General features: G+C 41.5%; 1 protein-coding gene across 1 annotated transcript; it reads right to left on the reverse strand.

Moving 5' to 3' along the window:
* Positions 1 to 19,293: 19,293 nt before the first annotated feature.
* Positions 19,294 to 24,301, reverse strand: pcdh8 (protocadherin 8). The gene is made up of 4 exons (XM_015966395.3): positions 20,872 to 24,301; positions 20,716 to 20,786; positions 20,389 to 20,522; positions 19,294 to 19,861 (listed from the first exon to the last, which is right to left on the reverse strand). The coding sequence occupies exons 1-4, from the start codon at positions 23,236 to 23,238 to the stop codon at positions 19,539 to 19,541; spliced, it is 2,895 nt and encodes a 964-aa protein (XP_015821881.1). The 5' UTR covers positions 23,239 to 24,301; the 3' UTR covers positions 19,294 to 19,538.
* Positions 24,302 to 24,899: the final 598 nt, after the last annotated feature.

Here is a 24,899-nt window from a genome sequence, read left to right on the forward strand (position 1 = left end):
ATGTGTGATTTCTCTTTTTTTATTTTGGCAGATATATCAGCATTCAGTATTATCTGATATGTGAATTTTTTTCATCAAATGTATTTTTCTTGTGTTTTTGTTGTGACAAGTTAGCACAAGGTCAAAACGAAGTTTATCCTCTGATATCGCCTGCCAGTCCAGACAAGAGAAATGCTCACTGAAGGTGACATTACTTCGGTGTCTGTGTACGCAACGTGCCGCCATCACCGCTTTCATTTCCTGCGAGAAAAAAATTTACAACTTATGCTTTTGACAGGGAGGAGTAAACAGCTCTAATATGACCTGGACTATCATCTTCCAGTAAACAAAAAGTAAACCCCCCTCAGTCTGTGTGACCTTTAAAATCCAAAGAAAACAAAAACAATCCACCACTTTTTTTAGAGTACAAGCCTTTCAAAAATCTTTTGAGCTCACATAAGTGAAAAATATTTATTTTAAGATTCATGATATTATGGAAAGCAAGGCAGAAATGTTTAGTCCCAAATATTCAGTTTATTTCTATTTTTAGCTGACTTTTCTTACATTTAGAATGCATTCAACTAATTTAAGCAGGACATTCCCTAACAACCATGGTAGACAAACATGTTTACGTTTCACATAATTTTAGCAAATCTAAACAAAAATGTCAAATCAAATGTTAAATCTAAATTATCTAGATGGGAATATAAAGCATACATCTAAATGTCAACTTTAAATCTAAATGTAAAATTTAAAGCTAAATGCCTCAGGTAATTGTAATTTTTAAATCTAAAGGGAAATGGAAAATGTAAATCTAAATTTGAAATCTAAATGTTGAATTTAGATCTACATGTGAATAAAAAACCTAAATCTAATTGTCAAATTTAAATCTAAATTTAAACATCAAATCCGAAGCAAGATGCTTAATCCAAATCTAAATGTTGAATCTAAATCTAAATGTCAAATCCAAATGTAAATGTTACATTTATATCTAAATGTTGAATTCAAATCTAATTGTGAATACAAAGCCTGATCATAAATGTAAATATCACATTTAATTCGCAATATGAAAATCTAATTGTAAATTAATCTAAATTTTAATGAACAGGGGCCTCATTTATCAAGCTTGCATACTCACAAAACGGGGTGGGAAAACTGCGTAAGCAACTCTCCACGCAAACTTTGGGATTTATGAAAGAAAACTTAGCGGAAAAAATGTGCGCAACTTTAAGTTGACTAAGGACCTGGCTTATGCACATTTTGGACATGGAGAGCACCTGCAGTGCTGCTGCTGAGAAGGATAAAATTATGAAATCCTGCAGCATTATCACGTGTACCGCTTCGTTTTCACACAGAACAAGACCCCCCACACGCACACACGCGCACACACACACACAGCCTGAAGCGCAGAATACAGACAGGGGGACAGATTGAGACAGAATGTCACGCGTCTATGACAGTGTGTCCTGTCAATGTGACTTGATTGATCATACGCCCTGGCTGCTGGTAAAGGGAAGATCTCCGTTTGGCTGACTGGTTAGCGTGCATGACTTTCACCCTGGAATCTGGGGATCGAATCCCAATTGGACCACTTATTTTATGTCCGCCACAGATCTCCCTGAAGAAATTCACAACATTGACAGCTTCAACAATGCTGTGCCACTCAGTGGATTTTCTCTTATTTGTTTTGCAAAAGCACTTCCTTTCATTTTTCTACCGCACCCACAGGTACCTGAATTTCTGCTTCTGTGAAATTGCGCATCCTTGATCTGCCTTGATCTACGGTCACCATCGTCATTGGCGGAGCGCTGCAACAGCCGGCTTATGTATATGCATGAGATCCACAAGGCACTTTGCATTGACTATTTATGGCAGTAAGTGGGCGTGGTGAGGGCGGGATGTGACTAAAATGCAGCTGAGAAACATTCTCGCTAGTCTCCGATTTATGAAGCGGAGATTGCGTGCAGCTGTGCGTACTCCATGTTTGATAGATCATAAACCTGTTTGGCGTAAGTACATTTTTTTTGGCTGAGCTCAAGTACGGTTTTAGTAAGGATTCTACACAATGTTTGATAAATGAGACCCTTGGGCTTAATTGGAATGTTTACTTTGTGAAGTGCCTTGAGATAACTCTTGTCGCTATTTGGCGCTATATAAGTAAACGAAATGAATTGAATTAAATCCAAATGTAAATTTAAATCTAAATGTCAAATCCAAATGTAAATGTTAAATGTATATCTAAATGTTAGATTCAAATCTAATTGTGAATCTAAAACTTAAATCTAAATTTAATTATCACATCTAAATCTAAACATGAAATCTAAATTTAAATTTTAAATCTAGATGCATCTAAAATCAAATTGTAAGTTAATCAGAATCTCAATGACCTGAACTCAACTGGGATGCTTACTTTGTGAAGTGCCTTGAGATAACTCTTGTCGTTATTTGGTGCTATGTAAATAAACTGAAATTAATTGAATTAAATCCAAATGTAAATTTAAATCTAAATGTAAATGTTGGTGACACTTTACAATAAGGGTCCCTTTATTGAATTACTTAGTGCATTGTCAAGCATTAATAAACCATTAAATAATGTGTGAACAACTGCTTTTATGCAATACAAAGCATTACTAAACATATTAGTTGTTGCTTAATATTGCTTAATAATTCACTAAGAAATGGTAATAAAGACACTGTTGTTGTAAAGTGTTACCTAAATGTTTAATCTAAGTGGAAATGCTAATGTAAACTAGTGATGGGACTAATGGCTCTTTGGAGGAAGTCGTTCATTAATCAGTCATTTACCTCGAAGAGCCGTTCAAAAGAGCAGGTCTTTTGATTTAAGCAAAGTCATGAGAGCAGGGGGCGGAGCAACGGCAAGGACTCAGCTCTTGTTTGCTTTGGAAACTCGTTCAAAAGACTTGATTCATTCGAGAACATCACATCACTAATCTAAATCATAAATCAAAATAAAACATTTCATCTAAATAATAAATGTAAATGTTGAATCTAGATTTACTAGATGTTAAATCTAAGTTTTAATAAGTGAGCTAGATCTTTTGCACAAAACTGCATCCCATATAATGTTAACCTCATTCATGTGCCAACATTATTGGATGTTAACAAATAGCCCCAGCCTGATTTAGTGGAGCTTGTACAGATTCTTCCTGCAGTGGCGTATTATCACAGGCCTGAAACATTATTTAGTATGCACTGGATCAATCAACCATCCTCAAAAAGTAATTTAAATTAACTTCTTTGGCAGATAACTATCCAGAAAAGTGGCCCACCGAGGCAAAGGACTACCAGAACATTAAAAAGGGCACTTTTTTCTCTTAGAAATGGACTGAAATTGAACAAGGCACAGCCACGTAAGCATGTCAAGATGTCTCTTGATATACTGCATTTTCTTTCCTTTGTTTTTTTTCTAATACATTCAAACAACATGATGCTTTTTTCTCCTTACGTTTCCTTTCTGACAACATAATTTGCCTTTTTTTGTGCAGTTTTATCATTGCGTGTCACTCATGCAGCAGCCATCAACAAACATGACAGCTAAATTCATTTTTCAGCAAAACACCATCCAGATTATTAATACTTAATCAGAGGAGAGGTTTAAAACAACACGTGCACAGCCCTTCCACTGTCTCTGCATTTTTTCAAATTAAGAGGAGTCCCAAGTGAATGTTTGATTCTCACTAAACAAAAATAAGCTAATCTCTGTGCAGTGCATGCCTAATTGCAGATGAAGCATCAAATTAAAATGTCAGGGGCTGGCTGGAGGAGCAGTGGATGCAGAGAGGCTGCGTGGTTAAATTTATGTTTCAGATTATACCATTTTAAAGGAAGGTGTAATTTGTGCAACAGCATTACCACAGCAACACCGTGTTATTAGTTTAGACAATTTTCAGTCATGTTGATGCCGGGAAGGAAGGAAGGAAGAAATTCGCCACATGCCACCTAGTGGGATGAGAATAACCCATATATCTCTGCACCAATTAGTATTAGGCTGTACTGTAAAATGACAGGATGCTAATTCATAAACACTGTAGCGACATGAAAGAGGAGGGAAGCCATGCACAGAAGAAAAATAAACCGTCAGTCCAATACAGATAGGCGCACATCAACGAAGCCGTTCCAATTACGTCAAGGTTAACTATAAAATGCTAATAACTTGGGGGAGCTAAAGAAAAAAAACATTGTTAGCTAATAACACGAGCAAGTCATTTAGACTGATTGATGCAACATATTACTCTACCCTTCCTCTCTTCTCAGTCTCCTTCCATATTTCTCCCCTCCTAATTTGCTCCAAATAGCAGAGGAACAGCAAAAAATAAAAAATAAAAAGCTGTTCTTCCTTTGGCAGCTGTCTCCATGGCGGCCCACACTGACACAATAAGACACTCTCCCTTCTCAGCTGTAAACCACAATCAACTGGTGAACAACTGGCACATATTTATCATCATCAGCTCAGGACCAGAGCCCGTATGTGCATGCTAGCACTCTCTACGGATACAGAACTGCAGGCGGCAGTGCCGTTACGGTTTGAGACTGAGGTCAACTACTCTGGCACCGAGGTGGAAAAGCAGCAGCCAGTTCATGCATGCGTTCAGTCAGCAATGAGCTCATTTAAAACGATGGTTCGGCTCTTTAAAAGTGAGGTTCTGTGGAAAGGTTGAGAACATTGAATGTCTCGTCTGTTGCAGATAGCTCTATGAATGACTTCAGTTTAGAGAACTTAGCATACTGCATAAGACATAACCATTATAGGATTGGGCCAGCTGGAAGAAACCTCAAAGGATCAAATCTCATGATCAGAAACACTAGAAAATAACGACTTTTGAGAAAATCATTGAACATTAGCAGTCGTGACAATGTTTCTGCACTTTTTTATGTGCTAGTATGTGTTTTACCCAGACCTTGAAAAGCTTTTGGCCTGTCTGTGTGGTTTGGAGGTGGGTATTAAACGGATGTATTGAAAGGGTGGGATGGTTTTCAAACACATTAGCAATCAACAAACAAACCATGGCTGTTACGGGGGGGGGGGGGGGGGGGGGGGGGGGCATTCTCTAGGCCTAAAGGAGACAAAACTCACTTGTGGCCATTCCTCTGTAGGGCCATGGTGGTCCCATGTTGATCCCATCCATGCATTTTCAGTGTTTGGGTTTTTAGGGTGGATCTGCCTAAAACGCAGGGGCGGCTCCAAGTTGCCTGGTCAGTGTTGGGGGTTGCTGCTTCCCGTCGGCGCGGACAGAGGAACGGGGAGCAACATGAAATTTCAATTGAATGACATGAAGTACAGAAATAGGTGAACATTTTTATCCTGCCTTTCAACATCACTACATACAGTATATAAGTCATTATTGTTATTATCATTATGTATTTCATATCTATTTGAATTAAACTTAAACAGCAAAAGCTTTCATACTATCTCACAGTTCCAAGTGAACTCAGGCTCCTCTACAGTGGCTCTGAGTGACTTTAGCTTTAATCATTTTTAAACAGTGAAATCCGCTTTTAAAATTTAAATCAAAGTCAATAAAAAGTGCAGGTTTAACCTGTTTATCAGAATTTTCATATAAAATTTCAACTGAATTCCCACAGCAGAATGAAAGTAAAAGTACCAGTAATGTTTTTTACCAATTTTCCACTAATTTCAACATGAAAAAATAATAACCATACCCTCTTCTGACTTTAGAAATAAAAGGGTAATTATTCTAAAATGACAAAAAATTCTAAATATGATAGATATATACGTCATTGAACTAAATCGCTGAAAACAATCGGATCTAATCTTAGAATTCTGACTTATTTTCCTCAGATTTCTGAGACTAAGTCAAGGCTTCTGTTCATCCTCTCAGCATCTCTGTAATGTACGTTAACAGGGTTTAGCTTGACCCAACACAACCCCAGCACCTCATTAATTTTAAAACTTTTGGGTTTTAGCATGAACCTGTCTAATTACTGGAAACCTGCTTTTGACCAACATGCTTCATGTGACTCTCAGATATTCTGCACTGCTTCATATCAGAATACTCACAGTGACAAGAAGAAATGACGCAGAGAAACATGGCAAAGACTCTGTCGGAGCAGACAAATCTTTTTTTAACAGCATGTTCGCCACCGAGCTTGTTCAACTCATCTATTTTGGTGGTTCAGGAGCGCGCTCTGCACCCTCCAGACCTGCGTAGAAGTCCCGCTTTCTGGTTTAATGTCAGCCAGGGCTTTCCCGCAGTTTATGAAAGATTTAAAAACACAATGGGAGACTGTCAAAAATGCGGGACAGAGCCTGGTCAAGCTGCTTGAGCACGCGTGGGGGAACGTTTAGGATTTGGAATTGCTAAGCCGTTGCTTGGCCAAATCTTGGGGTTGCTTTAGCAACCCCTAGCTACCGCATGGCGCCGCCCATGCTAAAACGAGCCCTTTAAAAAGTCCTTTATTGAGACGACACAATAAGAGATTTTAGCATGGAACCATCCCTCAACTGTTTATGCTGGAGGAGCAGTGGCTCTACTCCAAGCCCCTCCCAGTTATCAAAGCTTTTCAGCTTATAGCAGCCTGAAAAATAGAGGGGTGGATGTGGCCAGTTCCAGCTTTTTTTCTTAAAGTGACAAAGACCTGAAACGACTCATTGTGGAAGGCACTGAAAATGTCAAGATTAAAACAGCTGAAATTGCTTTATGTGAGAGGAATTTTATGCACCATAGATCTCTTACCACAAAATACATAATATGTTCCATTTTCATGTCAGTTACCTTTGTTTAAACAGCCTTAGCATTGATGTTGATTTCCTTTTTTGTCTAAAGTCATTTTATTTTTGGTTTCTCCGATACTGAACATTATGGCGTATTTTTTTCTGCTTTGGTTGTTTTTAATTGTAAGATAGAAACATGTTGCTCTATGAGCCATTTACCATGCTGAAGCATATCAGAATTAGTCAGATAAGCTGAAGATCATCCAAATGGGTTGTTTTTGTGCATAATGTAATCATTAATGGCGCGTCTGTTTGAGATTTTACAATTGTACAAAATGGGTTAGCAGAAAGCCATCATGTTTGCAGGTGGTTTACTCACCTCTACATAGCTTGACTACAATGACTCGTGAATGGTTTTGACAGCTGTGGTGAACAGGAATGTTCAAAATCAATGGTTTTCTAAAAAAAGGACATCTATTTTTAAATGCATCCAATCAAGAAACATAATTTAACCCTTCTGAGTTTCATTCTGTTTGGTGCATGCTCACAAGACTTGCATGATTTATGAATCTTGAGAAGACTGAGGAGCTAACGGTTAGGCTTAGTGAGCCAAAACCAATGTGGCTTTCTGTAGCTTTAAAACAACTTCAAACATCATAAGATTCGACATAATGCATGTACATACAATTCTGATATTTGTGGCATAAATTTGTAGAAGTGCTTTACTTGTGAATTGTTAGCAGCAGGTAGCCATTCTCAATCAACTGTAATGTGAAATTACTGGAACTGTGAATGATTAACACATTTTCTTAGCAGGAATACTTATGATTTTTTAAATTTGATTTATTTTAAGATAACATAACTCCGTGTTGTCTTTGGCCTCTCCTAGACGAACCATTAGCCTGTCAATCATTTCAGAGACAGGAACAGGCATTCAAAACCAGTCTTATTTAAACTGAACTATTGTTTGTTAATATGGTTGTAAGCTGCAGATTGAAAACATCTGTTTCAAGAGAGTTTTTATTGTTTGTGTTTGTCACAGAGGCACCATAATGTACTCCCTCTGTGGTCATGCAGTCATATTTGTTAAAAGTTGGATAATAGCGACATGCTTATAATCTGTTTTATTCTAAATATGCTCACTAAGAATGTTAATTAGGTGTCCCCACTGTTTCCCACTAAATTATGCATTTGATTTCAAGTTAAGGCAGAAAGATGACTTTATTTCCACGCCAAGCGGGGCTCTCGTTCCTGGTTCTGTTTGAGATAAAGATGAAACAGCTGTACGCTGAATTCACGGCACTGGATTACTCGCAGATGTGCTTCAGCTGAAAATGAACACTCCAAAATCTGATTGCTGAAGCCTCTCAGAACGTACTCATCCTTTGTTTGTTCATCAGACTTGAATGCAGCACATCCTCAGCTCTCCAGATGAGGCCGCATTGAACAGAGAGATTTAAATCTCCAGACGCCCCCCAACAAATCACATGAACAGGACAATAGAGCTTTTGGGCGAACTTGTCGTTAAAAGCCCAAACGGAACACGGAAATATCACATCTGAAAAGGCAGCGAGAAGGTGAGACTACTGACATATTATTTCCACTCTGCGTGATGCTGCTGTTGAACACAAGCTTCCTGTGAGACTCAGGGAGCTCCATTAAAAGCTGAGGGTTTGTAAAAGCACAGCAAGAGCTCATGAATAACCTCTTTTTGCTGCAAAAAGCTCTTCTAGTTCCAGAGAACCAGTCACAACATCACCACCCTAAAAAAACTGTTTATTTTATTATATTGTGGCTTTTATTTCATCCTAAGTCAGACTGCTGTATTTAAAATGGTGCTCTACAAGTGGGAATCATGTTGTACAGTCTGTAGTTTGTCAAAGCCTTTGTAGCTTGACGTTTCCCCCTAGTGGTAAGAAAACTAGAGGCTCTGCAGATTAATCAGGCTGCAAAACAGGGCTAAATAATTAGCAAGGGTCTAGATTCAGAAGTCTGCTGGGAACAGCACGCAATAAACAACGGGGAAATTTAAGATGTTGCACTTTTACAGTGAATTTTTAAATATTCCGTTTTTTAACATATTAATTAATATGTTTTGATGTATTTTCTTTCAAAGAAGAATCAAAATGAGTAAAATTTCTCTTACATAGGTTTTAGCTTATAACTACAACATTTTTATATATGTTTCTTATATGATGCTTCTGTAATTTGTTTAGTTTTGAATATTCTTGCATTTTTTTAGCTCAAAAATTCTGCATGAGATAAAAAAAGTATATTTGATTGTTGGTTTTCGATGTAAATAATTAATGTTTTATTGTTAACTAACAGCAAAGACACAACAAAAACATAATCTAATTAATTTTTACTGAAAAATGTTTAATTCTGACAGAAAGCTATATAAGCACACCATTAAAGTACACTTACATCCCTCCGCTTCTCCTCCAGCTTCACTGGCTGCCAGTCAACTTCAGGGTTCATTTCAAGATCCTGGTTCTGGTCTATAGGGCCTTACATGGACAAGCACCATCAAATATTGGTGATCTTCTCAGTCCCTACACCCCCAGCAGGTCCCTGAGGTCCAGTGACCAAAGCCTACTGGTTGTGCAGCACCAGGCTTAAGACCAAAGGTGACAGATCATTTGCTGCTGTGGCCCCCAGACTCTGGAACTCTCTCCCCCTGAGCCTGAGATCAGTGGACTCAGTGGTCTCCTTTAAAAAGCAGCTGAAACTCACCTGTTCAGGTTGGCTTTGGTGTGACCTTCACCACCACCCTCTCCTTATTCTGCTCTTTCTACCTATTCTGCCTTTCCCAGGTGTCATGGTCTGTGCTGAGCTAACCTCCATCTCCTGAGTTTTTCTGTTTGCAGGTGGGCGTATCGGGGAGAGCAGCTGCTGCGGATCTCCTCATCAGTGGTCAGGGGATGTTAGGAGCGCCGTGACAATTCAACAGCGCCGGATGATTGCTCTTACTGGGTAGTATCTTGACAGCTCTAGACCAGTTTCTAGCTTATTCCCACCTGATCTGCCTGCTAAGGCTTGTACTCACCTGTCCTGTTCCTCCGACCTCCTCCCAGGTACCCTCGTTCGTCTGACTGCTCACCACAAGGAAATAAGGAACTTCTGGATCTCTCTGTCTGCCAGCCACGCCACTTCCCCTGACCACCTGCTCTCCAATGCTCACCTGTCCACTCAACTCTTGGACTCCTGTTGCTCAGCTTCCAACTCTCGCCTACACCCGCGGATCATCGCGCTCAGCCAGACCTGACTTGCCTCCCTCTCTAAGCTTCCCTGTCATACTGGAAACCATAAGCTTCCACTTACCTTGTTCATTCCCTGCCTGTTCTGTTTCCTTCAGCCAGCAGAGATCCCCGCTATAGCCCTTGTGGATTCCGACTGCGAGAGGAAGCATTTGGACCAGACCATTGTGGACCAACTACGGATCGCCACAACACCACTCTCCACCCCTATCAGAGCGTCATCGCTGGACGGAAACTCACTGACCACCATTACTCACCAAACAGCACCCGTCAAACTGCAGGATTCTGGCAACCACCATGAAGTAATATCATTTTTTGTTTTTCCCTCACCTCAATCACCGGTTGTTTTGGGTCATGACTGGCTTGTCACCCAAAATCCTCACATAGAGTGGAAGACCAGCTAAATGTTGTCTTGGAGCCCCTATTGCTTGTCACACTGCCTCCTGTCTGCTAACCTGTCTACCCAGGTTCCCATTCACAGTTCTCCGACTCCTCCCAATCTGTCTCTGGATCCCCCCGAGTACCACGACTTGCAAACCGTTTTCTGCAAGGACCGAGCCGCCTCTCTGCCACCTCATCGTCCGTACGACTGCTGCATCAACCTCCTCCAAGGAACCACTCTACCTTCCAGCAGGTTGTACAATTTGTCTAAACCCGAACGAGAATGTATGGCCACCTACATTTCAGAATCTCTGACAGCTGGTATAATTTGTCCGTCCACCTCTCCACTCAGCACAGGATTTTTCTTTGTTTCTAAAAAGGATGGGTCCCTGCATCCCTGCATAGACTATCGAGGCCTCAACCAAATCACGGTAAAAAACAAATACCCCTTACCACTGTTATCCTCCACCTTTGATCCAGTCCAGAATGTCACCATCTTCACAAAGTTGGACCTCCATAACGCCTCCTACCTCGTCAGAGTTTGGGAAGGCGACGAATGGAAGACGGCTTTTAAGACCCCCTTGGGCCATTTCAAATATTTGGTCATGCCCTTCGGTCTTACCAATGCACCCGCCATCTTCCAGTCACCGGTAAATTCCGTCCTAAACGACAACATTAATACGTTTGTCACAGTGTACCTGGACGACATAATAATATTCTCCAGTACTCTTTCAGAGCACCGCCAACACATCTGCGCAGTCCTGCAGCGTCTCCTAGAAAACCGCCTTTTTGTTAAGGCAGAAAAGTGTGAATTCCATGTTTCCTCAGTAAAGTTCCTTGGGTTCATTTTGGAGAGTGGGCGGTTGAAAACGGATCCCGATAAGGTTAACGCAGTTCGTGAATGGCCAACCCCTTCCACTCTCAAGTAGTTGCAACGGTTCCTCGGCTTCGCCAACTTCTACAGACGGTTTATCTGTAACTACAGTCAAGTAGCATCCCCCCTCACTCAGTTAACTTCCATTAAGCAGCCTTTCATTTGGTCGGACGTCGCAGACAAAGCCTTTTTGGACCTAAAGAACCGTTACACTCAAGCACCTGTCCTGTCTCGCCCCAATCCCTCTCTTCAGTTTACCTTGGAAGTAGACGCTTCCTTATTTTTTTGTTTCTTGTGAAGCACATTGTGATTTTATTTTGAGAAGCGTTAAATAAAACATCATTTTTTTCTTTCATTTTAGGACATTTATAAAAAATGGATGTTTTTTCAAAAATTTTTGGCATAAATATGTACATGTTATTTTTTTAAGAATCTTAAGCATTTCCCCAAACTTTTAACAAATTATTCAATCTGACTGATTTAATCTAGATTTAAAAAAAACTTTAAAAGGAAAAATTAACTGAGTCCTTTTTAGTCATATAAATCATACTTACAAGAAATAACAAAACCAATTCTAAACATTAAACAATAGAAACACTGAACTAGACAGTGAAGACGACCACACTGTTTCCCCTAATTTAATGTTATGATTGTTATTCTTTATTTATGAATTGTTCTGGTGTGAAGTCCTGATTAATTTAGTATTCTATATTTATTTGCTATTATTTCCCTGGATGGTCTAAAATTCTCTTGATTGGCTTTCTCCATCCTGTGTTGGTCCATCCTTTTACCAACACTGGTCCTCATTTTAGTTTGCATCTAAGCATCTGCAGCTTTCCTCTGCTTCCAGATGTTTAATCTCACTGAGCTGAGAAGGTTCACAACAAAGAAGAAACATTCAAAAATATCTCAAAAGTTTGGTGAGGGTTAACACCCAGGGCCTTTTCCTGGCGTCCCTTTAGATTTAGAACTTGCAAAACAAATTTTCTCCCAAATTTGACTTCTATAACTTGCTCTGAAGGCATCTCAACTTACTTTGTGAGTATAAGAAAGCTCTGGGAGTGGTTAGAGACCAAATAGCAAATTCGATGAGAGCAAATTGAAACGTTGGAATTTGTTTGCCATTAAAATTAGAGCAATGTGGAACCTGTAACTTTAGACCAGTTCAGTATGTTTCCAACAGTAAACTGGTCTATTTTCTCTTTGGTCTCCAACTAGCTGCCAACTATCACAGCCATATGAGATTCTGGCCTTATGTTTGAGTTTACCCAGCTGAGAGTGTGATCCTGCCGTGTTTTTGAAAGTGTGTTTAGTTCTGCATAAATTAGGCTTGTTTGCTTCATCTGTTGCCTCCTGAGTCTCACCTCCACCCATCCTCTATTAATCCTGAACATTTCTAAGGACCAGCATTTCTACCCCAAGACCTTTTCTCTGTGGTAGTTTGAATGTTTATTTCAGAGGGGGATCGGGTTTAAAAAAAAAACAACCTGATTGAGACTTTTGTCAGAGTTCAAGGAAGTGAAAATTGGATGCAGCTTCTGTGCTGGCACATTTATTTTAAGTCATTGCCAGCAGCCATGTGGAAACAAGAGACAACTCCAAAAGTAGGGCAACACCTTTGTCTCATTTCTGATTCACACACTATTTGATGTGATGTTAGATGTGGTGTTTATAAATAAATGGATTAAACTATTTAAAATAGTCAGTTTATTTAGAAAAACATGAAAAAGTCTGAGATTAAAGTCAGAAATCTGATAAAAAGTCTAAATTTAAAGTTTAAATCAGAATTTCTGACTAATTATGATTTTAATCACAGAAAGCAGATGTCATAAATCAGAGAAATGATCAGATTTCTTTTTATTTTCTGTTTTTCCCCAGTTGCCCAAATTCTCTATCTTACTGTGCTACGTATGACCCTTACACACTAGCATCAGCTCCACTCCGCCTGGAACAGGTTGGGAGTTTTCTCAATTTGGCATACTTGGACTTTCTCGCGTGTAAACAGACGTCTTTTCAGCCCTCTTCCCGAGGAGGTCTGCTCGGTGACGAACAGGACTGACACACCCACTGCTGACTGATTGGCTGGCTCAAAAGCATGCCTACCTTCTGAGGGAGCCTCCGATTGGTGGCTAGAATCAGCCCACGGGGCTTCTCATGTGTATGAATATTATCATTCTAGATGTTAACGAGCCTCTGACAGAAGCAGTTTTTCTCTGTCTCTCACTGCTGTGAGGAGGCACACACACACACACACACACACACACACACACACACACACACACACGCACGCACGCACGCACGCACGCACGCACGCACACACACACACACACACACACACACACACACACACACACACACGCACGCGCGCACACACACACACACACACACACACACACACACACACACACACACACACACACACGCACGCACACACGCACGCACACACACACACACACACACACACACACACACACACACACACACATACACACACACACACACACACACATACACACACACACACACACACACACACACACACACACACGCACGCGCACACACACACACACACACACACACACACACACACACACACACACACACGCACGCACACACGCACGCACACACACACACACACACACACACACGGCAAAGCAGAATGCAAAATCAGCATCAGAGAGTCTCCAAAAGTAAGACTGCTCAGGCCGCTTATGTCTAATAATGGAGACACTGCGAACTTCTCCGTGTTCCTTTTCCCCGCCCACGTGCTCTGAGATACGCTCATGACATCACAGACCACAGACTGCTTATGTGCTCAATCACGTCCGCATTCCTAAGGCAGTGTGGAACGAACATGGTCGGGCAGGGCGGGGCGGAGTGGAGTGGCGCTGATGCTAGTGTGTAGGTGGCATAATCCAATTTGACTGAACAAAGTAAATAACTTCAAACTCTGATTGGTCATTTTAATTTCTACAGTCTATGACAAGCGAGCGAAAGCCCGAACAGACAGGTGACGTGCTTCAGACTGTATCCACAAAGGGAAATTACAGAGGGGTGGCACAAAACATGATAACATCCTGTAATTAAGTGGAAATTGTAGCTTTTGCCCGTGCTCACTCCACATCTCAAGTTTTAACTCACAGACATCTCTGCAAGATTAAACTTGTTCAGTTAAAACTCACCAACAACAACACTGACATCTTAATGGTAAATGAGCATAAACAAAGCCTCGGCTTCAAGACAAAACTGTCAAGTGAAAAACAAATGGTGTTATTTTTCCAGACCAGCCCCACAATTCAAAGCATCCAAAAGTCAATAATCGCACTTGGCAGCTCAGACGAAGATGAAGACGAGGTGCGAGAAGCACAAAACATTGCATTGTGGAAGGGGCCTGGAAGCGCCACATGCCATCGATTCAGAAAGGGGCTCCATCTTTACATGCAGCGGAGAATGCGTTCCAAAGTTGAGACGCTAAAAGACCATTACAGCATAATCACTGTCACACCGTTAGCTATTTGTCAAGAATAAACTTAACACCACAGGTGCAGGAGGAAACTAAATGACGCAAGCAGATCTGACTCATTTTTCGGAGGAATAGTGGCGAGCTGAAAAGCAGAGCAGTGAATGCTCATTTTCTGTTTCCTTCCAAACGTGCAACATGAGCTGCTGCTGGATATTAATATAGTGTCCATTTAGAAATAATAAAAACATGCATGATGTCTGCAAAACAATGAAGAGGCACGTTTTTATTCCAAAGTGCGCTAATGCATGTACCTTTTGGCATGAATGATCAGGTCAGTGTACAGCTCATTTGACCTACAAGAAGAATATAAAGCAATGACAGAGGGAACCACATTGTATTGATTGATAAATGCATTTTCTCTCTGTGTACAATTGGCTATCTGTCAAAGCCGTGAACATCACTAGAGGCACAAATGTGACCTTCTTTCTCAGTGCGTGTGTTTCATTCTGCATGGCCTTGAATGCTCAAGTTAATGTCTTGGCAATTTTCGAACCGCGTCGACTCTGACGAGTAGAAGCTTTAAATGGTGAATTTTTTTTCTAAGTGTTGCGGACAGCTTAGATATGGAATTAGTTTTATTCATGAGGAGCATTGTAAAATGTGAGAACTCTGTTTAGTGCCTTACAGTAATGTAAAAGGTGCCTAATCCACTCAATTCCAGCTTTTATCACAGCTATCAAAAGCTAAAAAATATGTATTTATGATCATGCAAATGAGCACTAATCTTAGACCACACTTTGTCTGGATGAACAAGAGGAAAAAAAATAAAAGGAAGAAGGACAAGTGACTCCAGAGCCATCAGATTCTGCTGATAGCTTTCTTTGTTCGCCGTGGTTTTGGGAAACTAGCAATTTTCTGTTCTATCTGTGGCTGTTAAGCGATTTGTAACAGCTTTCTGTTCTTGTTTCTCTTGTTCTCACAAATCAAACATTTATTTAAAATGAACTGACCCAATAAAAAAAGGACAGAATCCAGTCATACACATTTGTATGAACCAATAATTTTCAGCAGGTCTTTAATCTTTAAAATTCTTAATTCCTGTTTCATTCTCCGTTACAAAAAAGAAAATGTTGATAAAAGCAATATTAAAGCAAGCGGGGGTGTTTGATGTTGTTGATGAAGAACTCATGTTCTTCCCTGGGGATACACACTGTTGACTGAGAGATGCGTTTAATTGATATTTTCTTGGATCGTTTGGTTGTAAAACTTTCACGGTTCTTGAGAATGTGCGTCCTAAATTTACCTCCATAATTTCTGAGTCTGTATCAAAGGGACAACTGAGATCTTTTGAAGTGTGAAGATGATGTAAATAAGAAGTATCTCACCTGTTAGCTATTTGTATATGTGTATATATGAACAATATATAAACTTGGTCTCAGTCACAGGTCACGGGTCTTGCAACAGGACAATGACGCAAAACACACAGCCAACAACACCCAAGAATGGCTAAGAGGAAAACATTGGACTATTCTAAAATGGTCTTCTATGAGTGCTGACCTCAATCCTACTGGGCATCCTATTGAACTGGAGCAGTTTCCTCATGAGTAATGGACTAAAATACCTGCTAAGAGGTGCAGAAGTCTCATTGACAGTTACAGGAAGCTTTGATTGCAGCAATTGCCTCAAAAAGTTGTGCAACAAAATATTATTTCGGAGATCTTTTACAAATGTTTACACTATTCCAATTCCAGCATGTAATGGGATAGCATTATTTTATTATTTAACTAATTATTCACATTTTTACTGGTCCAGTGAAAGAAGATTGATTTACCAAATGCAATGTTCCTGAAACTATTATGATTTTTGCCTCTTTCATTGTCACGTTGTCAATTTTGTTTGTTTTAAAGTTTGTGCAGTGATAATAATGTCTTGTGTAGGTGTTCCTCTGCATTTTATGTTTCAGCTGCTTCTGCTGCTGTTTATGCCTCATTCATGCCAAATGCAGTGAAACGGACAGCCATGGAATACACCTCATCAACACTCACTAACACCATACTGGAGCAGGCGGAGGGAGACTAGGGGTCTTAGCACACCTCTGTTGTCGCTTGGCTTCCTGGAGCTGGAGGCTAGGAGGGAGATCCGGCCGTCCGGTTGGGATCTGGGGTGGTGGGTTGCTTTGCTCAGCGTTGGGCAGGGGAGCCTGCTCATCAGCACCCCAGCAGAAAGGGTCGAAATCTGGGAACTGGTAATGGTTGTACCCTATGTACAGCAGTACCGGGACCAGAGTGAATAGGGTGTGTATGGGGAGCATGAGTGGGTGTCCGGCGTGCATTTTTGTAAGTCTTTGGTTGTATGTGTATGTGTGAGCATGAGGGAGGGAGTGTGTGACTGTGTTTGTCAGGTGGGGCCTTTGACTCCTCCCTTCTCCTGGGACTTCTTTTGATGATATAGATCTTTGTCTCCCCTCCCCCTGCCACACCTGGTATGGAGTGCGGTAGCTTGGTCTGCCTGGGTCGTGCCTCCCGGGTCAAGGAGTTTAAGATTTTTGGCGTCTGCCTGATCAATCCCGGTGGCTGCCTGGTGGGATCTGGGTCCCTGGGCTCTGCTGGGTCCCTGATGGGGGTGGTCGCCCCTGGGTCCCGGGCTCGGCCGGCTATGGGGTGGGAGGCTGCGGGCGGGCCTGTGGGCTTGCCGCTGATATCTCCCAGGACTCTACCGGCTGCTGGTTGTTGCCCCCCGGGGCGATCCTCTGCGCCTCTCGAGGGGGGCGGAGACTTTTCTGGTCGCAGTCTCCCTGGGGTTCCTGTGCTCTGGGGCAGCTCCTGGACCTCTGGGACTTGGAGCTCCCTCCGTCTCCTACACATCTTTAGGGGCAGATCTGTGGCCCCTCACACTCTATTGGACGCTCCTATAGAGAAACCTTACATATACAAGTGCGTGTACACACACAGGTGCTCACATTGTGCTCTCATAAGTATGGACTTGGACACGTTCAACACATGTCTTAAGGCTGTGGTTGGCACTTAATGCACTGTGATTTATTATCATGTGCTTGTTCAGTTAAACAATGTTGATTTTATATTTCCTCATCAGGTTGACGCAGTGATAGCTTGCTCCTGTTGTATTGTTGTGTGTCCCTTTTCTGCAGGTCTACTGTACATGCAGACTCTTGTTCATCAGCATCAACCCCCCCCCCCCCCCCACCCCCCCCCACCCCACCCCACCCTGTATTTACAGTCTATGGCTCAGTTAAACAATGTTGATTATATATTTCTTCATCGAGATGATGCAGTGATAGCTTGATCTTGTTGTATTGTTGTTGTGTCCCATTTTTTTTCTCTCTTGCTGCAGGTGTAGAAGCAGACCCCCCCCCCCCCCCCCCCCCCCCCCCCCACACACACACACACACACACCTTTTGTCTCTTACTTTCTCATTCACCTCTGTCTCCATGTCTGGTCGGAATTAAAAAGCATTCAAAAACAATAACAATAAGGTTTTAAGTATCAGGCGTAACATTATAAGCAGAAGCTTTGATGCTCCACCTGAGTGTAAATCTGTAAGGCTTGTCACCAGCATTCAGACATCAATTCTGTTTGCTTCACAGACAGACAGGACACACACACAAGAAAAAAAAGAAAAGAAAAAGAAACTGACAGTTATGTAAATCTTTATAAATAAGTCTTTACATGGATGTTACATGAAGTTGATTTGGCCAGGCTAAAGTTAGCTATTAGCTCATGAGTCTGGTCAGAAATCATCTTTATTCCTCCAGTCAAAAGCTGTTCAAATAACCATTTACTGTACAACTAAGAATAAATTAAATGGCCAAATTCTCCCTACAGAGACTGTTGCTTTAGGAAGATTAACTAAAGATATGATGGTGTAAAAAAATAATAGAACAATAATAATAATATTTTGTTAGTATTTCACTGTTTCATAAATAACTGTCCAGATTCCAGGGCGCTGTTAGCCAGCAGTGCTGGTTGTGGATTGAAAACTCATCAGCGGCTTGTCAATAAATCGTTGAGGACCAGAAACAGTTTGCACTTGCACTGCTTATTCACGGCTGGATGGAACTCAGGAATATAAACCGATTCTGCAAATGAAACACAGTAAAGGCCGAGTTTTTATCACTGTCAGAGGAACAGAAGGAATTACATGAAAAAAACCAACATATTTTTCCCGCACGTTTATTTCCACCCTCACTTTTCTAAGCAAAGAAAAGAATTCATGAAAAACTTAACATTTGCACCTTTAAACAACGGGTGACAGGGAGGGATTTGTCAGGCAGCCTAATACGTTGTGCCGTGTTGTGTGCAGTGATGGAAATTATTTTAAAGAGCAAGACGCTGACATGACGGCACCCAGGCAGGTTTAGTCAGAGTATTCTACTTTTATTTTCCAGAGTGAGCTCCACTCTCTGATTTGCATGCAAGAAACTTACTTGAGCAACCTTGGGAGTCTTCAAAGGAGCTCTCCCAGGTAATGGAGGTGCTTCAGCTTCCACATCTGACTGGCACTGACTACAGTTTTGATCATGTAGATTCAAAGTGGAGGAGGAGTTCTACATGAAGGCAGGGGGATACGAGGAGCAGGGGATTATCATTAAACCTTCAAAATGTAATATTCTTTACTCCCAGAGGGTTTGTTGTTAAAGTTTATTAGGAAACATGCAGCAAAGAGTGGCATTTATTTCTTATTGCAGTCAATACCTTTATTAGAAAGTAGTAATCATAATAAAAAAATAATGAAGTTCAAATAACACAACATGAATGCAAAAGTGGATTTTGCGATAACTGTGTTCATGAAGATAAAGGGAATATGTACACATGCTGAAAAAATATGCACATTTCTACATATTTACATGTTTCATCTCAATGATTCCTGGATTAAAATATTGTTGCAACTTCTACATCTGTTGCCACGGTTACAATATTCGGACTCTGATTTTGGACCTCAGCCAGTCCAACACCAGTGTCGTGCAGCTGCTGAGGGAAATACAGGGGAAGAGTCCCGGATCTGGAAAAGGTCTGCAGGTTGCTCCTTGGTTTGGGCTGGTTTGTAGCATAACCACAGTCCTTCATCATCCCATGAGGGCCGCTGAAGACAGGAACCGGGGAGAAGCCGATGGTGTAACCGTTGTCCCCAAAGCTCCTCTGTGGGATTGCGCAGTAGCTATCGTGGCAATCCCTTGATAGGCTGTTAGCAGCACCTGAAACGTGAAGATGGGAGATGTTCGGTTATGGCTCATGGTTGTTATTTAAAGGCACACTTGGCTGTTTTGCTTGCTTTAGCACCCCCTAGTGCCCATTATTAATTATCTGTGGTCAAAGAAAAAGTGAAACTTATCTCCACGTTGTGCATTCATCTTTTTACCACCTTAATCTAACAGCTGAAATGTTTCCCCAGCCTTCATTAGTGTCTACAGGAGTGATGCATCATTAAATTAAACAAATCAGCTGTGTTCATGATCTAAAACATGCAGGGATTATGTGCAGGAAGCAGATTGGAGCACCAGGTGTCTAAGCTCAATTTTTCTATGTATAATAGTTGTCGGTTTGGCACTCTGAAGTTGCAAATGCAGTATTCTGGGCGCAGAGGGTGGTAGGGGTCTGAGTGACATTTCATCAACCCTGTAAATGTTCATTTTAGCACTTAATGGCTCAAGGTAATGATTAAAAAAGGTTAAAAAAAAGTTGCATAATATCACTTTAAGGTGGAAGAATGTGGAAAACCAACTTTTTATTCTGGGCTGGAAGGTGCTGAAGTTCTTTTTGCCTCCATCCCCGCTGAAATCGGAGTCACTGTCATTGAAGTCACTGTCCCCTTTGCCGCTGTCCTTCACGCTCAGCTGGTCATTGTTGCTGAGGCCGCTGCAATCAACAAATACAGTATGAGGTTGGTTATTGATGCTTTTTCACGTGCAAAGTCTGGGTCTTGTGGCCTCTTTCCATATACGTGCCACATGAAGTAGATGCACGTTGTTTAGGTTCTGTGCTTTGTTCCGATGTGTTAATGAACAAAGATTTACATTTTAAAAAATGCCAATTTTTTGGGTTATCTTACCTCACTTGCAAGCAGTATCTGTCAGTTTGCCACAGAGATGCTGGTTGGAAATGCTTGGAGGGCAGGAAGATCTAAAGAGTAGACAAAGACAGCAATGGTAGAGAGGTTAGTTTCCATTTCTGGATCAAAAACACACTGAAAGCTGTGAAAGCTCACCTTGGTGTCAGAGTCTCTGCTCCGCTCCTCGTACAAACACGAGTCATCCAGAGACAGGGATGTTCTCTCTTGGAAAAACCCCTGCTGGCCCATGTAGATGTTCGGTTCTGCAGAGCTGAGCCTGGCCAGGGGCCTGGCGTCGAACAGGCCCTGGCACACGTCTCTCTTCCTGCCGTGGCTTCTCCTCACACGGCTCTGCTTGCATCTGACAGCAACGGCTACTATTGCAATTAGCAGAAAAGCACACCCCCCACTGAGCATAATGATGATAATTAGTGATCCATCCAGAGCAGAGCTTTCTTCCTCGCCTGACTGCAGCACAATGACGACCCGGTCTTCGGGGGGCTCTGTGTCTGAGACCACAAACCTAATCGTGGCTCCGCTAGTGAGCGGGGACCTGCCGTTGTCGCTCACGGCAATTTTCATTTCCAGCACGTCTCCAATTTCAGCTGTCAGCCACTGCTTTAAAGCAATCTCGCCTGTGTTTTTGTTGATGGTAAACAGCTTTGGGTCACCTTGTATAATGTGATAGGAGAGCTCGCCGTTCACTCCCTCATCCACATCTTCGGCTGACACTTGAAGGGCGAGGTAGCCGGAGGGTACATTGTAGGGCAGAGGGATGTCAGCGGAGTTGTTGAGAAGGACGGGGAAGGTGAAGTACGGGTAGTTGTCGTTCTGATCCACAACTCTAATCCTGATTGTTGAAGCGCTTGAAAGGGAAGGGGAGCCTCTGTCCTCGGCTTGGATTACCAGCTCAATCTGTTTAAGTGTCTCATAATCAAAGGACCTTAAAGTGTACAAAGAGCCTGAAATTGAATCCACAGAGACGTAAGAGGACACCGGGGATCCTCCTGGCACCTCGGAGTCCAGCAGCTTATAAGACACCTTTGCATTCTTTCCCACATCTGGATCTCGGGCAACAACTGTCATTACATACGAACCTGGGATGTTATTTTCCAGCACTGACACTTCATAAAGGGACTTGCTGAAGAGCGGGGGGTTGTCGTTCTCATCTGTAACACTGATGGTGTACTGTCTGAGGGTTTTGAAAGGTGGAGTTCCCAAATCTTCTGCAACCACCGTCAGGTTATACTCCTGGATCTTCTCTCTGTCTAAAGTGGTGGTGGTGATAATCATGAACGTGTCCCCATAGGCCTGCTGCAGGCTGAAATGCTCGTGCCCGAGCAGGCTGACGCGCACGTACCCGTTGGAGCCGGAGTCGCTGTCCGAGGTGCTGATAAGAGCCACAAAACTCTCCGCGGCAGCAGCCTCCGTGATGAAGGCCACGCCGTCGCTGCTGGACGTCATCGGCTTGATGTGGATCACGGGCGGGTTGTCGTTCACGTCCACGACGTCGACCAGGACTTTACAGGTGGACGGGACCGAGTTCTCCCCCAGGTCCGAGGCTCTCACGAGCAGCTCGTACGAGCTCCTTTTCTCAAAATCAACAGGCGCCTTTAACGTCAGCACACCGGAATTCGGGTCGACGTGGAAGATGCGCGCAGCTTCGGGCGACAACCCTTCCGCGAACGCGTACGTCACCTCACCGTTGATGCCTTCATCGGGGTCGAAAGCGTGAACTTTGAGAACTTTGTGACCCACCGGCGCGTCTTCCTCCAGCTCCACTTTCAGAGAGCTGTGCTCAAACGTCGGGCTATTGTCATTAGAGTCCAGAACTTTGATGTTCACCGTCATCGATCCCGACTTTGGAGGCGCTCCCCCGTCATATGCAGCAACTTGGATCGTGTAGGAGTCCTCCACCTCCCTGTCCAGCTCCTTCACCAGCACCAGCTCCGCAAACTTCCCCCCATCCTCCCCTTCGTGCACTTCAACAGCGAAATGGCTGCAGGGTGAGATATTGTAGCTCTTAATGTAGTTTCCACCCACATCCTGATCCAACGCGATCTGCAGCGGGAATCTGGACTCCAGGGGGACGTTTTCCTCTATCTCCAGATTGGTCTCGTTGCGCGGAAAGCGGGGCGCGTGATCGTTGATGTCCTTCACTTCTATCTCCACGTGGATGAGCTGAAACTTTTCTCGGGAGAGAGCCACGACGTCGAAAGTGATGAAGCAGCGGGGGGACCTGGGGCACAGCTGCTCCCGGTCGATTATTTCGGCCACGCTCAGAAGTCCGTCGTTCTCCCGCATGTGGAGCAGAGAAGAGATGCTCTCTTCCTGCATGAAGCGGAATGATGTCTCCAGGTCATCAGCCGGATCAATCTTTAAGTCTTGAGACAAATTGCCAATCTCAGTACCGGCTGCGTCTTCCTCATATGTGACATATCTAGTCGTTGTTCCGTGAGCAGTGAGTGAAAACACGGCAAGCATCAGGGGCATTCCAGCTGAGAGAAGCTTTAAAATCCCCATGTTGAAGAGTCTGGAAAATCCAGATCGAAACAATCATAAATGACGCAAAAGCTGCGCTATTTGTGCTAAGTCAGATGGAAACTCAACTCTGACTTATCTGGGGGACTGACTTTAAGCCCTGGCGTATGCAAATGCCTCCCCAGCCAACCAATGGTCTTCAGTTGGTGCACCAAAAGAAAAAAAAAAGAAAAAAATGTGGCTCCAACTGTATGTTGGGTGCAAATGGTTCATTAGATAAACTGATTGTGCAGCTTTAATCGGGCCCCCTTGAATAAAACTGCACGTGGCAATCAGTTAGCTAACTAAATTAGTTAAGAGACTGTTTAATAGGAAAGCACCACTAGAGGTAGTTGAGATCTACCTGTTAAAAGCTTCAACGGATTTGTTGTCACCCAGCAGGAGGTGGAAACAGACACATGCCTCTGTTTTTAGAACTGTTGTAAAAATGTACAAGGGTTCAGTAATAAAAATAAAATCAGGGAAAAGACTGACACTAGGCTGATAGCTTTGGCGGTATACTTAAAGTATTCCAACAGAAAATAGCTCCTAAAAGTACAAGCATGTTAGTCTAAATAGTATGGGGTGCTGTTTATAAAAGTAAACTAAACACATTTCTACACAATTGGCTTAAAATATTTAGAAATTAAATATATGGAATTAAATCAAAACTATAAAACATTATAACTCAATATTTACAGTTAAATCCAGACATTTAATAGTGCTAAAATCTTAGAGTCTACATTTGAAGTGACATTATTGAAGTAAAATAATTAAATACAATCTTTAGAATTAAGCATAAAAATTATTTCATTATAAATGCTCAAAATGTCTTGATTTGCTACAATCTAAACATGTTCATTAAAGTGCTGTCTAAATATTTTGAGTGAAATCAGCAAAGACAAAATGACAATTTTCTAATTTAAATATTTCTAAATTAAATGTTACCATATTAAGTCAAACGTAAATGTTATGGGTAAAATCTGAATAATGTTGTGTCTTACGATGAATAATCATATATGAATATAAAATGTGGTCTTAAAGTTTGCATTTAAAAGTGGCAGTTATATGTGTATATATATATATATATATATATATATATATATATATAATTTCAGTCTGAAATATATGAAGTTAAACAAACACAATCAAATCTAGCTTTTTAAAGTCAATATGTATTTTGAATATACAAAATGAATTACAATCTTAAATTGAAAACTTTGAAAAATATTGCTCACAAATTAAGGATTTTAATATATAGAAGTAGTTTATCAATGTACATTTAGAGTGAAGCGATCCGAACACATCAGTCAATTTCATGGTACGATTAAAAGAGGGTAATTTTATAATACCAGTTTTAATTGTGAATATCTAGATTTATTTAGATATTGACAGAAAATATGGTATTTTTATTTGTCTTTTGATTGGTGTTTTAAGTCTTAAATAAAACATTGCAATTTCAGAAATACATGTTATAACCAAATGAAGCTGGCAAAATAGTTAATATGGTATGATTTCATGTTTTATGATTGGGTTGAATGCGAAATTGGCTTCAGTAAAGTTGAGACAGTTATAATCTTAATCCAGAACCAGAAAAAAATCATTGAACTAAAGTTTTTTTTCCACCATGAAATTTTGTGAAATTAAAAAGGGACACAATTAAA

Source organism: Nothobranchius furzeri, chromosome 14, assembly GCF_043380555.1.
Source record: "Nothobranchius furzeri strain GRZ-AD chromosome 14, NfurGRZ-RIMD1, whole genome shotgun sequence".
NCBI classification, from domain to species: Eukaryota; Metazoa; Chordata; class Actinopteri; order Cyprinodontiformes; family Nothobranchiidae; genus Nothobranchius; species Nothobranchius furzeri.